The sequence below is a fragment of the Opisthorchis viverrini genome (genome assembly GCF_000715545.1).
Source record: "Opisthorchis viverrini unplaced genomic scaffold opera_v5_20, whole genome shotgun sequence".
NCBI classification, from domain to species: Eukaryota; Metazoa; Platyhelminthes; class Trematoda; order Opisthorchiida; family Opisthorchiidae; genus Opisthorchis; species Opisthorchis viverrini.
In genome coordinates, this window is record NW_008751676.1 from 1242314 (window position 1) to 1257798 (window position 15485).

Sequence of the window (15485 nt, forward strand, 5' to 3'; positions counted from 1 at the left end):
TCAAGCTGATCCCCCTGTGGTTACCACACTCACTACGCGCCCCTTTATTGAAAACGGGCACTATCACCGATTCTACCCACTTGTCTGGGATAGACTCCTTTTCCCAAATGCAAGCAAACAGATCGGACAAGCGCTGATTGAGAACTTCACTCCCTGTCGTGGCAACAACAGTGGAAAAAATTGAAGGAAAAAGCCCCAAGGCCCTATGGAAAAAAAGAACGGAGGTGATACACACAGTCTGTGGGCTTTTGGGCGTCGTGTCCGGGTAACATTCGTGACATACTTTTGGTCCTAAACAATCGCATTCATAGAACAGGTCCAAAGAACGTCGCAAAGGCTTGGTACTGCTTTACGGAACATTGTGATTGCGTTGTAGGGAACTTTAATTCCTCTCGTTTGTCTGCATTGGTACGACCATAGTTAACGCAACCGGATAACTGAAAGGTTGGTACTCTTGCTGTCCGATATAACATGACGTATAGCTTGTTTGGCACATGCATTTTTTGGGCGGGAGGGGCATCATCTCAATTTCCCCAGGCTTGCAGTCGAACGCTCCGTAAGAACTCAAAAGACCTCGTTGAACCGCACGTGGGATATTAAACGCAAACTTATGGCGCCAAGAAACGTATCCCAAAAGAGATTGCGAAGCCAAGTGGTGGGTGAATGAGTTCAGGTTGATCATGCGCTGATGCGATGTTATATGTTGATAAATTGTGAAGATGGACAACCGGGCGATCACTGGTCACGCTTCAGGTAAATCCAGTTTCTTTGAGTAGCCAACTCACGCCAGGATTTGTTTATTTGACCAGTTATCAGCTGTACCTAGGTATGAATGCTGCTTTGACGAGTATAGGTAGTGTATACAGGTTCCAACATGATTGTTGTGAACCCAGGCTCGCATACCTGTTTGTTACTTGGAGCCTAAACTACATCCTGTTCTCCAGAATTGCGGATTATCTCGGAGTATGCAAAACGTGAAAAAGTCAGCCGATGCGCAGTTCCTCAAGACGGAGAACAACGACCACATTGATGGGAAGGATGAGTAGCAGTCCCGACTTGGCCAGTTGGTACATACACGAAGGGTTGCCAAAAAATGAAACCTAGCGAGGGGTCTGCGGCTATTAGGATGGTAAACTGTTCCGATTAACATGAGAAACTACAAAGCAACTGCTGACCGCCAGATCTCAGATCCGCAACGGACTCCAAGGAAGTCAGTCGCCTTTGAAAAAATTAAGCCACGTTGGAAATAAAATGGGTTCAATACGTGGGGTTAAATATGGAGACTTCAACAGGAAGGTCTACAAAAAAGTTAACGCCTCTGCCATACAAAGACCTCACAGTCATCCATGGCTGATTCATGAGATTCTAAGCCCATCGTAAAATCTTTTATCCAACGAAGCAAAAGGATGGCTCACCGATACAGTGAGTTACTGAAAAGAACCATGGAAATTGCGAGCTACGTGGTTTCTTATTGCCAGGCTAGACAGACAGGTCACCCACCGATGAAGACATCGAAGCAACTAATACTCCGCAAGAATGCCGATTCAGAGACACTAGAATGATTCGTAAAGACAACCGCACATCACTTGCCTTGACCAAAGGCGGATCCAACTCGACCGACACGAGCCTGGGGAACTGCTCTACCAAAGGTGGTTCGACCAATCCCGTGGATGGATTTGGATTTTGCAAACGAGGATTGTTACGTAGATTCAACCGCTTCAGTTTTGGGAGATGCAGGCATCGAGGGAATGCGGACAGCGCGTTGCCCGAGAGATTTAGTTCAATCATATTCGGACATTGGTTAAGATGCATCGGGATCATGCCGGTGAAGCCACAGTCACTGAGACTAATGGGGGAAAAAACGCAAATGAGATTTTTAGAGAAAACAGGTGACGATGTTCTGCCCCATTAAACAAGGCCGTGGGGAGCACAAAACGAAACTCACTTCAAGATTCGAACCTTCTTCAAGGAGTCTGTTCCGGTCGAGGTGTAGATGGTTACATCATCAATAACGTTGTTGCATTCTTCACAGGACAGTGCCAAAGTCTGAAAGCTTGCTAGGAAGGGGAAAGGAGGGTGACATCAAAGGTTTCACACTCTGGAAGTATGCTTCCTAGGAGAAGCGAGTTTCCAAACGAACTTTGATTGTTTTGTACAAGTGTTCATTGGTGATTGTTCATTTAGTTCGCAACAAAACTGCCACATTTCAGTTCGGAATCTACATTAGCGTGTACACCGAAAATCTCGGGTATTACTCAAACAAGCCAACTCTAAGTCATCGAAGACTAAGCACGAATGGAGCTATTTTTCCACACAAAACTAGGGTTCAACCATCGATGCGCTATGGAATCATCGCCAATCAAAGCGGGAACGAAGAGGCTGGTATAGCTTTGCAGAACTAACCAGGGTCTAATGTGTCGGGATGGTTGTATTCAGGTGATTTCACTTGGCTTCAAGTTGCCGCGTGTCCTGATACATAGCAATGATAAAAATGAGATACATGTCCAAGCTTACGTATACCCTATGGACACCGCCGTTCTTCATCAAAGACGCGGGTAAACGCACCTCGATCCACGCTGACCAGCTCCTCGACTAATATAAACAAGTAATCATTCAGATGCGAAAGTCTTCCGGTACGCACCTGCCGTGCTGCCTGAAAGAAGCACAAGAGCTGAAATACTGTGTGGTTGACCAAGCCCAGATAGGGGCAGTCGAGATGCAGAGACTGGGTACTAGCCACGGGAATAACGGTTAGTAATTTCGCACCTTAAACTCTGAACCATCTCATAGGGAGAAGTCCAATCGATTGCTCGTCATTCTTGTGATATTTGACCGGGTTTAAGAGAAAAGATGCACCAGCATCGTGAAATCAATTGAGGCATCTGATTGGCGAATTTCTCGCAGTGACGAAGAGACTATATGATTTAGCGTACTGAAGACCTTGGGACTTAACAGACAGTATCTGAAACAAAATGACTCTGCGTACAGGAGCCTGTGGAGTTTCAAGAGCAGTGAAGCTTGGGAATAGTGACAATAATTCACAGTATATGACTAGGTTTTCCTTCGACCACGGTACGAGGTACGCCTGCCTCCGGACATTCGTACAGATGCTCTTACACCAATTGTGAAAAATTCAAAATCTCCAGCAAGAAAAGTGACGATCGCCAAGTTTCATGTGAACTCACATGGAGTCCGTGCAGCACAGTGAAAAAAAGCTGCAAACTAGACTATTACTGATCACAGACATGTTTAGATAGTGGAATGACTGATTAAATTTGCGGAAACCAGAATGAAACTCACCAATTACGTTTTCTGGCTCTGCATCTCCACCATTTAGGCAGCATCCTGAATCAGGTGAATCGCTTCGATCAAGGGGATCGGTCAGCAACTGGTCTGCAGCGGACAAATCGAGTTCCGGCAACTGATCAGAACAATAAAATCGATAGACACCACCACCAACAGCTCTAAAAAGAAACAGCCAAACAAAATGACGAGGCAATATGAGGAAGGTCAAAGGTCAGACGATGCGCAAGGGTTGAAGGTAGACTTCTAACCAGGACCAGGACAAAAATCACACAAGGTTAATAAATCGCACATTGAGCCACCACATGGTTTGTGTTTTACAACAACTTACAACTTATCCACTGCAGAACTGTTCGTGAACAAACAGCCGGAATTACGTACAACCTTCTTCGCTAATTCGGACAGTTCACGTCGGTGAGTTAAAAGCTGAGGTACAGCGGCAGTCAGATAGGCAGCTGCTTCGTTACAGGCCACCTCGTATGGAATTAGGGCCGATATCGCGGACGAACGAGATAGGCCAGCAGCGTTGATTTGAGGCACTCCCGGAGGACGACCATACAGAGCAGCCGAGTCACGGACGGAGTTGACCCGTTTCTCATTGGTTAGTAAGGCACTGATCGCGGCGTGTAGTCCGGCCGCATTCTCGCTGGTGGTGGAGTCAATCGGCAAATCTGTTTGCGCGGCAAGCTGTTTGGCTTGTTCCCAACAGGCCAACTCAATATTCGTGCAGTCAATTCTCGATTTGAGATCGTAGCGGGGAAGGTCAAGGATGAGGTCCAAAGCAGATGCTCGGATAGCTTCATCTTGTGCCGTAGTGAGCTACGGTCCAACACAGAAATTGGGAGATTCGAAAAGCATCACATGGATGTATTTACAAACACAAAGTAAACCGATCACGCAGCTGAGACACATCCAGAAAGTATTCTCACCGACATCAACATCCCGCACTGATGATGTCCCCACGATTGGTGACAAAACGTTTCCCAACAACTTACCAAGATCGGTTAACAGATCAACAGTCACCATGTTTACAAAAAGTCAACGCACCCGAGCTACTGATATTTCAGCACCCGCCCAGATAACCAGTGCCACTGTCCATTGTTATATCAACGTGTTTAGGTTGAAACATGGCTAGCGAGAGACCTCCTCACTTTCATCCGACAACCTTATTCTCTTGAGTTTACACGGCGCTACACTTGGCTCAGCGAAGACTATGACTCTGTTATACACAGGCGTCCACCGTTGACCGGTAAATCCGATTCGGATTCAAGCCATTTATACACCTAGATAGACTGTTTAAAAACATCAACTTCGATTTTTGTGTAACAGGTGCCCAGAAGGATGTTAACGTCATCGTCTGAAGTGGGTGTACAAGCTTCTCAAAATACCTTGACGAAGCTTTAAAAGGAGTTCAGGATAGCAGCGTTAGAGAATCTTCGTTTTCCATACATCTACGGTTCGAACGGACCACTTTTTCACACAATTTAGCGGTACTAGTGAATGGATAATCTGGGCATGAAAGTACGGTGACGCTATTCATGTGGTTTCATGCTTCGATTGCCCTTCAATCAAATCTGAGCCTCGGAAGTTGTAAACATTCCAATTGCTTCGCACCCCATCTAGAAGGATCGTACTGAAACACGTATATTTGCGGAAATGACATGATGTTTGCGTAATTGATTTTTAAATCTACTACTAGTACAGCGGAACATGCATTCGAATACCTTTTAAGCCATCAACCAACGGAACGATTTCATTATCGCATCTGATCTTCTTAAACACCGAATCGCTCCTCCAGTGCTGATTCTATCGTCAGCTGTGAACTGAGTAGCACCGATGATACTCCTTGATAAGAGCACCTCAAGGAACCTATTAAATTTATTTATTTGTTTGCTTACTGGCAAGAAGACCAGCGTTCGTGGAAACGTGGTTAAGCGATAAAAAACACTTTGACAAAATAAGGGGGCAATGAATAATACGGAATTACTTTGTGTTTAAATGGATGTAATTGTTAAACAGTGGGAAGAATTCAGATGTACCTTTGAGGTGAAATGGGTATAGAACGTGCGATGTGCAACCCGACTAGATGCTTTCACTCCGAAAGCTGGCTTGTCTAAGCCAACTGTTCAGTATGAACTATCCCAACTGATTAGTTAGACGATGAAAAATTGGTTTATACTGCCCCAGTCTCGGTTACGGTTCCAGAAATGGAATGTTCATAGGGAGTAGTGTACCTGTGATATACTCGATAGTCCCACTAGACGTACGGCTGTTACACTCTCAAGAACGAATACAAAAGTCTGAGAAAGAGCACCACGTACTATACTGGTGTTGTACGGACGTGTGAGTAAAATAGCAATCAAAAACACTGGGAAGGTAAAGTACCAAGGGGAACGTGTTTTTTTTGGTAACAACGATTGGCGCGTGAAACTCACCTTGCATATTGTGTCACGTTTCATGAGCGGCATTGATGGATAGTAGTTCATGCTTAAAAGGAGAAAAACGGATTCGTCGTACTCTCAATGAAAGCACACATAGATTTTAGTGTCAAAAACGCGAACAGAAAAGAACCACCAAACCAGAAGCCAACGCATTCGGCACGATTGTAGTTTCTAAACTCGAAATTTCATGAACTTCCTTCAGAAAATTAAGTCTAGTGATTTACATGACAATTGCTCAAATAAACAGACATGAAATGGAAGAACGTCATTCAGTGCTTGATCACCTGAATCGTTCTCCAATGCAGATTCCCAATGTAAACTGTGTACATTCAATATCACACCTCTGTAGATTTGAACAAGCCCAGTGCAGAGGCTGGCCAACTTCAGCTGGGAAATCGATTGTTCTCTATAAATATTTACTGTGAGCTACGCTTGCAGGAACGTTCGCAATTTTCTTCCACAAAACAAAAGAAAAATTTGATGGGTAGTATATTGAGCCGTTGTGCTGCACAAAATGTGGGCAGGAAGTTCAAGCACAAACATCCGCGGTAGCTCATCTGTTACAGCACCGATTCCGTAGGCTTATGTTCATTGCTTAGATTCCACCCTTAGACGTACCTTTTGGTTCGTGCTATGTCTATCTAGAACCCACATTTCACGATCCCTTAATATGACACTGCTTATAAAGTATTTGAAAACTCTTCGACAACGATCTCACAAGTCACATCAAGGGAATTAGCTAAGCATCTCCAAAATTGTTCTGAATGAAACATCAGTGGCATCTGTGCAGCACGTTTAGTTGAATACGTAAACGAAAGGTTCATTCTCATGTTAAAAACATTCTAATTTACTCTACATTTGGTCACTTCGTTCAAAACTAGCCAGTTATGCCATTCATCAGGGGATGTCACCAAACGACCCGAGTGAATGAACCGCCAGAATCGGACGAGGGATTTGTAAACAAGACTNCGCTACACATACTGGATCCCACTTCAGCTGCGTACATGCATGCGTATGGAAGGTTCCAACTCATCACCAGTGCAGCAAACATATGTTGAGTTTTGCTAGCTTGAGAGTCCTTTAGCTTCATTAGGCCAACACGTAGAAACCGTCGCTTTTTTTTAACCAAACCCCACGTGCAAGACCGAGTCAAGCCCCCAATGCTGTAAGGTGAACTGTAGGACACAACCCCCGTCCTTGTTCCGAGTGTTCACTGAGTCAGTAGCAAGATTTGCAGGTAAGTGCATCAGTACAAGGGACGAAGAGGTTAATGTTGGCTTTCAATGGTTGTCCGAAACAACTCTTTAGGTCGACTGGCTCGATGACCAATAGCACGATTATGAAGGAGAGGACGTAGTGGTGTTGCCGAGGAAAATATTTCTGTAGAAACTCTTGGAGATTGTCAGCGTAAGACAGAATGGTACTTTAGAGCACGGACACTTGCGCTACGCCGTATGATAATCACGCATTCCGATTCATATCATACATAAGACTTGCTTCGACTTCAGGAATGAATCGCGCTCAGTGCAATATGAATGCACACAAATCTTCAAGAAATCTAGGATTGTTTATTGTGGAATACGACAAGGAATATTCGATAACTTCAAGGAGTACAGTTGAAAATGAATAGTTAGAACAAGAGGGCCACAGGGTGCTGTCTCCTGTCCGGAATAACTAAGCGCTCTTTTCTAGTGCGAATTACACTATCTGTGTTCTTGATCGTGGGAATTTTCTCTGGAAATAAACCAAGCCCAAGCGAGCTTTGGGTGATCAAGGGAGGGTGGCAGTTGTAAACAGGTGCTTTCTGTACACGGGACTCTTTATGAAGTAAAAACATATAAAAAAAATCAACCGAAGTAATTTAACCTACACTATTTGGAGTTTGATTATATACAGTTCGGACAGGCAATTTCTACGTCACTTAACGCACTCAGTCATAACCACTATTTCCAACATAAAGAAATACCGGAGTCTCACAAACGAGCAAAACGACTGAGCTGTTTTTTGGAGAATCATACGTTTTCGCGTGAATCATGTGAGATAGCGCCACAAACGTTCACTGTTCGTACACGTATGAATTACGGGTTGGTTTGAAATGCTAAAATGCCTAATAGCCATACGGATCCCCCTTACTTACTCTGGTCCTCAGTCTTCTCTGCTGCAGGCCAAGTGATGTGGATATGGACTGGCTATGAGATAAGGTCTACGTTGCAACCGGGGCTAAGTTCGACGCCGGATGGATTTCGAAACGGTTAACGGGGAACGTGAAGATCAGGCACCAGTAACAGTCTTTTATGCCCTTCACACAACAAAACCACCTTTTAGTCTAATACATACAAGGAGGACCAGAGCCAAAATCTAAGGGTCGCTAGCTAACCAAGAACTGTACAGAGTACACAGTTCGATTAATTCAGAAAAGCCCAGAAGCATCAGATTTCGCTCCTCAGAGAGATCATCATTGATGGTGAGGAAAACTTCGAAGGATAACTATGAATGAGCCGTATAAAGAGTTTGTAACATGCTGTTATTGAAGGAGACTGATAAACCATATAATGGATCGTTTAGCTGTAGCACCCTTTCGGTGCCTAACTGCCATACCACCAGAAGAAAGCACGAGGGCTGAGATACTGCCAGATTGCCCAAGCGTAGACAGGGAAAGTCGAGATGTAGAGGTCGGGTTCGAACCACGGACATTCCGGTCAGTAAATTCGCGCTCTAACAACCGAGGCATCTCGCCACAATCACATAATGGAGTGAAAAATTTACTCACCCGTTATCACCCAGAGGCGCGCGAGGCTTTCCAGCTGCGCCCGTGATCGCTGTCTCTGTCATCGGTTGAGGGGGAACTGTGGTACCTGGTTCCAAGGAAGCATCACCCGCAACGGGTGCGGAGAACGTAGGAATACCAGTGGAATTCATACCCACAGTTTGTGGTTTGATACCCGACAGTCCGCGGGATTCCAACAAAGCCAACTGTGAGCTTGCCACACGTCCACCAACAGCAGCCGTCGCTGGTGAAGGCTGAGGAGGCGGCGGAGGTGCCGCTGCTGTTGTTGTTGCAGACTGGAGAGCTCGTGGCGGTTGTGGACGAACTGCCGAAGTAGGTGGAACAGACTTTACAACCTGGGCTTGGCTTTGTAGTGCTAAATGCTGAAACTGAGTGGCAGTTTCTTGACCTTGGTGAATTAATCGCCGTTCAGAGTTGAGTATCGTTTGTGAATGTTCCACAGTTTCCTTGGCCAAATGAAACAATTCTCGTTTGTGAAATAGTAAGCCTGGCTGGTAACGACAAAGCTGTGCAGCTGCTTCGTTCATTGCAATCTGAAAGGATAGAATTTTCAGACGACTGGTGAGGTTTTGTTGGGGGAAAATAATGTGCGGAGCTCGGCTTAGCAAGCGTCACGTCCGGACTCACCTCATATTTTGTCAAGGCCCTGGATTGAGGACCAGATGGGCGGTAAATTCTCGCGAAATTGCGCAGTTCTTCGTAGCGTTCCAACGTTTCGCCGTGAGTAGCACCGATTTGATAGTTCTCTGCCAGGTTTGTCATTTGGTGATAAGTTGGAAGTGATCCGAGTTTACGATGATATGGTTCCGGTTGGTAGAAAGCTGTCCCGTCCTCAGTCTGGGGTATTCTTGTGGCCACAATCGATTCAACTTGCCGACATAGAATAGAGTAGAATTCTGATGGCAATCCGGTAGGACACCAATTGGACACTGTGGTAACGGCTTCGCTAAGCTCAGCACCGGATGCCTCAGTATGTTCAGCAACATCGGGGTCCGTCGTAACAACCAGGGTGGTCTAAAATGGATAAGAACACGGTGACAGAAAGATGCTAACCAAACAGCAGATTAAGGGGTTTCGCGCAGTCGCATCCGTAGGCCCAACAGGGAACTTACGGTGATAGGTTCGCCGTTCTCCGTGGGACCCAGAAAAACATATTCCAACGAATTGCCGCTCATTTCGATGATCACATGTTCACCCGTTCGACCCTGCTTTTGGTCCAAAACATTTCCGTTTTCATCCGTAAGGATGACCGTCTGAAGCGCTTCGCCGTCCACCATGGCTACCGCTTCAGTCAATGTAAACTGTTGACCGACGGGGGGAGCATCTCCCGTTTCATCTGCTGCGGAAGAGGTAGCAGGCTGCTAGATCAAGAAAATGAAAAGAAGGAACTTGGCAACATTTCAACTGTGAAACTGGGAATGATTACTTTGGTCCATATTGAAAGTCAAACTATATACCATTGTCAGTAGGGACGGGGAACCAATAGTGATACTAGGATTCACAGCACCGTCGTGTATTCGATCCAGAAGACGATAATGCCCTTTGGAATGCAGTGGCATCCTTATTGATGACGACACCATTTCCAGTGGGAGAAAGACAATGGTACGGACCATGAACTACCACCAACGGTTCTGACCCACCGAGTCACCTCAAGGCCATCGATTGTTAACTTCTAAAGGTATGCCAGAGATTAAACCTTTGTAGACAACCCACAGGAATTGCTGAGAGCGCACATGTCGAATTTTCATCCAGTCGACCAAAAAACGATCGCGGCAAGTAACGAGAGGCCATTTTTATGTCTGACAACGTACCTCAACCCAATTGCCGGAAGCAGTCGCGCTTGAAGTGTCCCTCTCTGAAAGCTGAGTGGCTGTGCCCTCCGAAGCTTCAGCATCCGCGTCGCCTGAGGACACCAGCAACGTAGACTACGTGCAAACAGGATGAAAGAAAGAGGCAAATGTGAAGGTAATAATGGAAAGAGAAGCACACCACTTAAGGGAAGCACTGAAAAAAGAAGCAGTCCGTTGGAATTGCAGTAATTTCAGTACAGAACTCCAACTTGGCTCCAAAAAGGTATCTCAGATGAAAACCTGCCAGGTTGCCCTAACCTGGAGAGAAGCTGCCGAAAACCGTGTTACCTCCCAAACGACAAGAAAGATAATCGGGTTCAGGTTGCACTCTGTCTCAAACGGTTCTTTTGATTGCCGGTTGGTCTCAAAAGCATCAAAGGAGTGACCCTGAAAACCGCATTATCGGATCGTACCAAGGGTTGATCAAGAACGCCAATAAACACTCCGAAAAGTTGGAAAGGCCAATAGATGCTGGCAAGAACTTAATACTGTTCAAAACGTCTTTTCTGTGTCAGGCAACATGACAATTCAGGCACTTATGTCTTGGTCTCTGAGAACTTGGGTTAGGCTGGTCACTATGACTGGAACATTGGGTTGTAGGCTCCGGGTGGGGTTAGGCGCACTATTCTAGCAACCACTGGCTAATGGCTTATTTGAGCCAGTGTCGTTCAGTTGCAACACATAGCTGCATGCCATCTGAAGGAAGCAGGAGAGCTGAGATACTGCCAGGTTGCCCAATCCCAGACAGCAGTCGTCGAGATGAGGAGAATGAGTTCGAACCGATCGGTCCGATCGGTAATATTCACGCTTTTTTCACTGAACCATCTCCAGCCTGAGGCTAAAGGCGTACACTTTTACAGGACTTTCTAGCTCTAAAAAACTCCTTTCGATGTTCGTACACATATCCCAATGTTCACAGACCTCCCTCCACGATCATGATGGCATATGGCACATGATTGCAACTCACCCATAAATTCAGTGAATACTGAACTAAACTCCCGCCATCACCGCCCTTGAGAATAGACCACGCTTGATGGGCCTCTTATCCAGAGGGGGACAGCTACATCAGTCAGATATAGTGGGTAATTCCACCGAAGGGGAGTTTTGCAGATGTTCAACAACTCATCTCCCCATACTGATCGGAGAGAGTATAATGAAAACTATGTACTGATTTTACTTGAGTTCAATTTTCCAGTTACGTTCTGAAGGTGTTGAAAACTGTGATAAAGAGATATGCACCGGAAACAGAAAGGCTCGTAACCCCAAGGAGCGAAGCAAGTAGTGGACAGTTAAAGGTGCGTCTATAAAACCGGACCATCAAACCATGATGTCTGTGCTGCTCCTATAAGCCATGATGGATGATAAGACACCGTCAGTTTGTCCAAGCCCACAAAGAACCAATCGACCAAGGTACCTTAACCCACTTACTGCCTCCGGCTGGTTACAACTCCCAACGCATTCTAAAAAAAGCCCCTCATCGCTAAAAATCGGACCTGAACCTCCAAGCGATACGCTGCGATAGCGTGATATAATAACTTAGTGAAACAGAGCTAAGTACAGAAAAACAAAGGGATGAAAAGATAAGTCAAGCAGAAAATTATATGAAGACTGCTTAGTTTCACAACAACTTATTTTTTCTGCACACGGCGAAATTCGCGTGAAGGTGTAAGTCTGAACACACATCATGCGCATAAATGATGATGATTATCATACAGCGACATTAGAAACGCACTGTGATAGGTTCGCCGTTCTCGGATGGACCTTGCAATTCATACGAGAACATCTGTCCATGCATTTCTAAAACGACCTGTTCGCCGGCTTCCCCATGTTTTTGATCAAGAACTTGGCCCTGAGCATCCATCAGAGTGACAAGTTGTGTTGGTTTGTTATCCACAATGGCAGTTTGTTCGCTGAGAATATACTGCTCCACGCTGGTATCACCTTGCGCAGCATCTGCCGTGCTTTCTTTATCCACAGGGGTCGGTACAGCCTCGGTGGAGTTGGGCTCGATCACCTCCATCGTCCCGTTCCCCGTGGGAAGTGGGTTTGACTGAGTGGTTGGTTGTGCTTTTGAGACAGCAAGCGAACCCGTCTGATCCGATATTCCCACTGTGGGTTCATCATCTGGTCCGCCTGGCTCGGGTTGAGGAGCGACAGGCTCCTGCATAAAACAGCAAAAACGTTTTGAGTATATATTTGGGTAATACGTCATGAATTCCACATGACCAATCGAGTATACTGCAAACCTGCAGTGAGTCACAGACAATGTAATGCAACCACTTTCTTAATTTTTACAACCTCAAACTACTCTAAACGATCGGAGATTGTGTGTCATATAGGTCTTCGATAAAACAAGTTAGGCATGCTTAACCTAATAGAAGGACGATAATGGCAGCAAACCGTGAACCACATTATGGGTGTAAACTCGACTGGATGTGGTCTGAATGACAGATGCTTAAGATATCCACAGCATATGGTAGTTTCAATACAACAGCTTATGAATTTAAAAACAAAATGGTATACCCCACTTCAATGGCGACTAAATCCTTGCGTCATCATCACGGGAAATTCTTCTCTCATCATAACTGCAAGTAGTCGTTGGAGTGGAAGGAAAACGGGTCAGCGACTTGCTATATGGTGAATGTTGCACTTCGTGTCTAGAAAAAATCCACATTATTCGGAAATATAAGTTAATTGCCACTATTCTGAACACGCACCAACATGGCGCTTCAAGCGATGTGTGGATATGTATGATTACCGTTTCGTTGAGCCAGGCCGTGGGTATCTGGACCAGTGTTATGTACATCAAGCTGCATAAGCGTTAACTGATGTTCTACGGGCGACTAGGTGCCAAGCTGCCCCACCAAACTGTCCTGGTAGTTGATCAGAATGGTTAGATCTGACAACCTCTTCTCACCTACAAATCGCGCACCTGTATCTTGGAGTAAACGAAACGGAGAGATAAATGTGCACAAACCAAAAGGATACCGGTGAAACTGAATGCATCCGCAGTTACCTAGATTTTCGGAGGGCGTGATATCATCGCGCAGAGGTCGTTGTGGGTTCAGTTTTCAGTTGCATCGTCTGAGGGACTCTCTGGAATTTTCCTGCACTGATAGCCAGATTATCGGGAAACAAATTTGTGAGGACTAAAACCACATGTGCCTGAATCAAATCTAGGATCCGAAAACGTTGCTTGGATGGAATATTTCTTTGAACGAATGCGACTGGTCGTGTTTCCTTATCTGAAGGGTGCTTTTGCTTATGCTGACCGCCGAAAACCATGACAGTGCCTAGCAATCCAGGCAACCCCAGCCAAATTCGTCAAAATCTGGTTTATCTGTTTGCCTTCCGTCACGAAGAGAGGAACCCTACAGTGGTATGACAGTTTGCGTACTTCGGCCACCCATTTAGCTATACTAGGAGGAGGGATGTCCGCGCGATACTCAAAGTCTCTCACACCAGGTTGGTCAATGACAAATAGGTCTGACGAAAAGTCTCCTAGTTCTCAGGGTTGGGGTTTGGAATATGTGTGGCGACTTGTTCCGTGAAAATAGTAACGTATTTGCATTTCCAGCAAAACACCGCTGCCTCAAGGTCAGGTCGTTGGGCCAAATGCTTTCGTTGAGGACCATAACTGTCCTCCTGCCTAGGTGTTGGCGCCCTGGCAGTATTCCAGCCCACGTACAACCAGGAATTGCACATATACGAATAAACTCATGCCGCATCGGCCGTCGTGTGCTGTCATCGGCTGGGTCGCCTTACTCTCTGCATTTATATGCAGGGCAGTTAAGCAAAAAGAGGCTACTGCCGACACCTCCCTTATTTTTCATTTACATGCCTTTTCTTCCCCCTCTCCCCACCCCCTTATTGACTCTCCTTGTAGGCCCAGAAGTTGGAGGTGATGGCCCTACCCGTCCTGCATCGGCTTTGCCGGTAACATCTGCGCGTCATCCAGCGCCGACATCCCCAGGCATCTCAGAATCAAGCTTAAAGCCACGACGCTAAGTCTATCTATCTGACCGCCTCAAATGTCCGTACTATGAACCAAGCAGGACAATAAGCTGCTCTTGCTCGCACACTGGACTCGCTTGGTATTGGTGTGTGCTGTATCCCAGAAACAAGAAATCAAGATGCAAGCACAGTAGTTGGCATCACTCTCCACTCGTTTCCGGCTACGATTGCTTCAGCTATGTGCTGACAACAGGCTGTTCAAAAATAGTCGAAGTTGTATGACCACATGGTGTCTTCAAACTAACTCGCTTCGATTACATCGCCATCAGTTGCCGATGGCGCGGACTAATAACCGTCTGTCAGTCGTTTGGAACACACTTGTAGATTCCGATCACACACTCGTCTAAAGTAGCTTCTCCCTTCGTTTTCCAGGACCGCGTAAGGTGCGGATAAATCGCCTGGCAACTGAGGGACTAGTAGATCCGGATGTCGGACGAAATTACTAGAATCGTCTTCTAGGGTCTCTTCCAAATGCTCCACCATCAGACGTGAATTTATACTTGGACGAGATTGCCAACTCTGTTCATAGTGCTGGGAGTCTGCCTGTGGCATAGCACTACCAGGTACACTTAAGCATTGGAGAGCAGACCGAACAGCCTAAATCTCAAAGAAATATCCCAAAAATAACTTCATATTCAATTTCGTCATCAATCGAATAATGGGACGAACGGCGAAGGTCTTCAAAACTTCAGTGCTCAACTCCGTCGATTTGGAACAGCCAGATGAAATCGGTCATGCCTCCGAGGAGAAGGCAGTGTCTCTGAATGAACTTTGGTATGCACTTTGCACCCAAAAAGTGTAAGGTCATGCTCGTTGACATGCAGTCACTAAACACGTCACTTATAATACAGAGAGACACTCGAAGTTGTGGAGCGGCTTACGTATATTGGAAGTTTTACAACTATCTGAATGAACTGAGTCCATACATCAAATTTAGTATGGAGATGGAGCCAATCTCGGGTACGCTGGCCTTTTTAGACTGTATGACACAAGGTCGAGGGAAAACTGAAGAACACAGGGTATGAGAAGCCGAAACTGGGACAGTTTTGAACTACTCGTCTGTGTTAGGAGGACTACCTCCAAACGAAC

General features: G+C 45.7%; 3 protein-coding genes across 3 annotated transcripts in view; 2 read left to right on the plus strand and 1 right to left on the minus strand.

Moving 5' to 3' along the window:
• Nucleotides 1-1046, plus strand: part of T265_01813 (hypothetical protein) — a gene marked incomplete at both ends in the record, with an annotated part of 2967 nt that extends 1921 nt beyond the window's left edge. The window contains one exon of the mRNA XM_009165923.1: nt 945-1046. Within this exon, the coding sequence (XP_009164187.1) occupies nt 945-1046 (102 nt within the window). The remainder of the gene's footprint in view (nt 1-944) is intronic.
• T265_01815 (hypothetical protein) overlaps nt 1-15485 on the minus strand; it is a gene marked incomplete at both ends in the record, with an annotated part of 46144 nt that overhangs the window by 15547 nt on the left and 15112 nt on the right. Inside the window, 10 exons of the mRNA XM_009165925.1 lie at nt 1597-1846; nt 1946-2057; nt 3301-3464; nt 3635-4122; nt 5739-5790; nt 8515-9065; nt 9160-9546; nt 9645-9893; nt 10344-10457; nt 12115-12543. Coding sequence (XP_009164189.1) covers nt 1597-1846; nt 1946-2057; nt 3301-3464; nt 3635-4122; nt 5739-5790; nt 8515-9065; nt 9160-9546; nt 9645-9893; nt 10344-10457; nt 12115-12543 — 2796 coding nt within the window. The remainder of the gene's footprint in view (nt 1-1596; nt 1847-1945; nt 2058-3300; nt 3465-3634; nt 4123-5738; nt 5791-8514; nt 9066-9159; nt 9547-9644; nt 9894-10343; nt 10458-12114; nt 12544-15485) is intronic.
• Nucleotides 15161-15485, plus strand: part of T265_01814 (hypothetical protein) — a gene marked incomplete at both ends in the record, with an annotated part of 5823 nt that continues 5498 nt past the window's right edge. The window contains one exon of the mRNA XM_009165924.1: nt 15161-15415. Within this exon, the coding sequence (XP_009164188.1) occupies nt 15161-15415 (255 nt within the window). The remainder of the gene's footprint in view (nt 15416-15485) is intronic.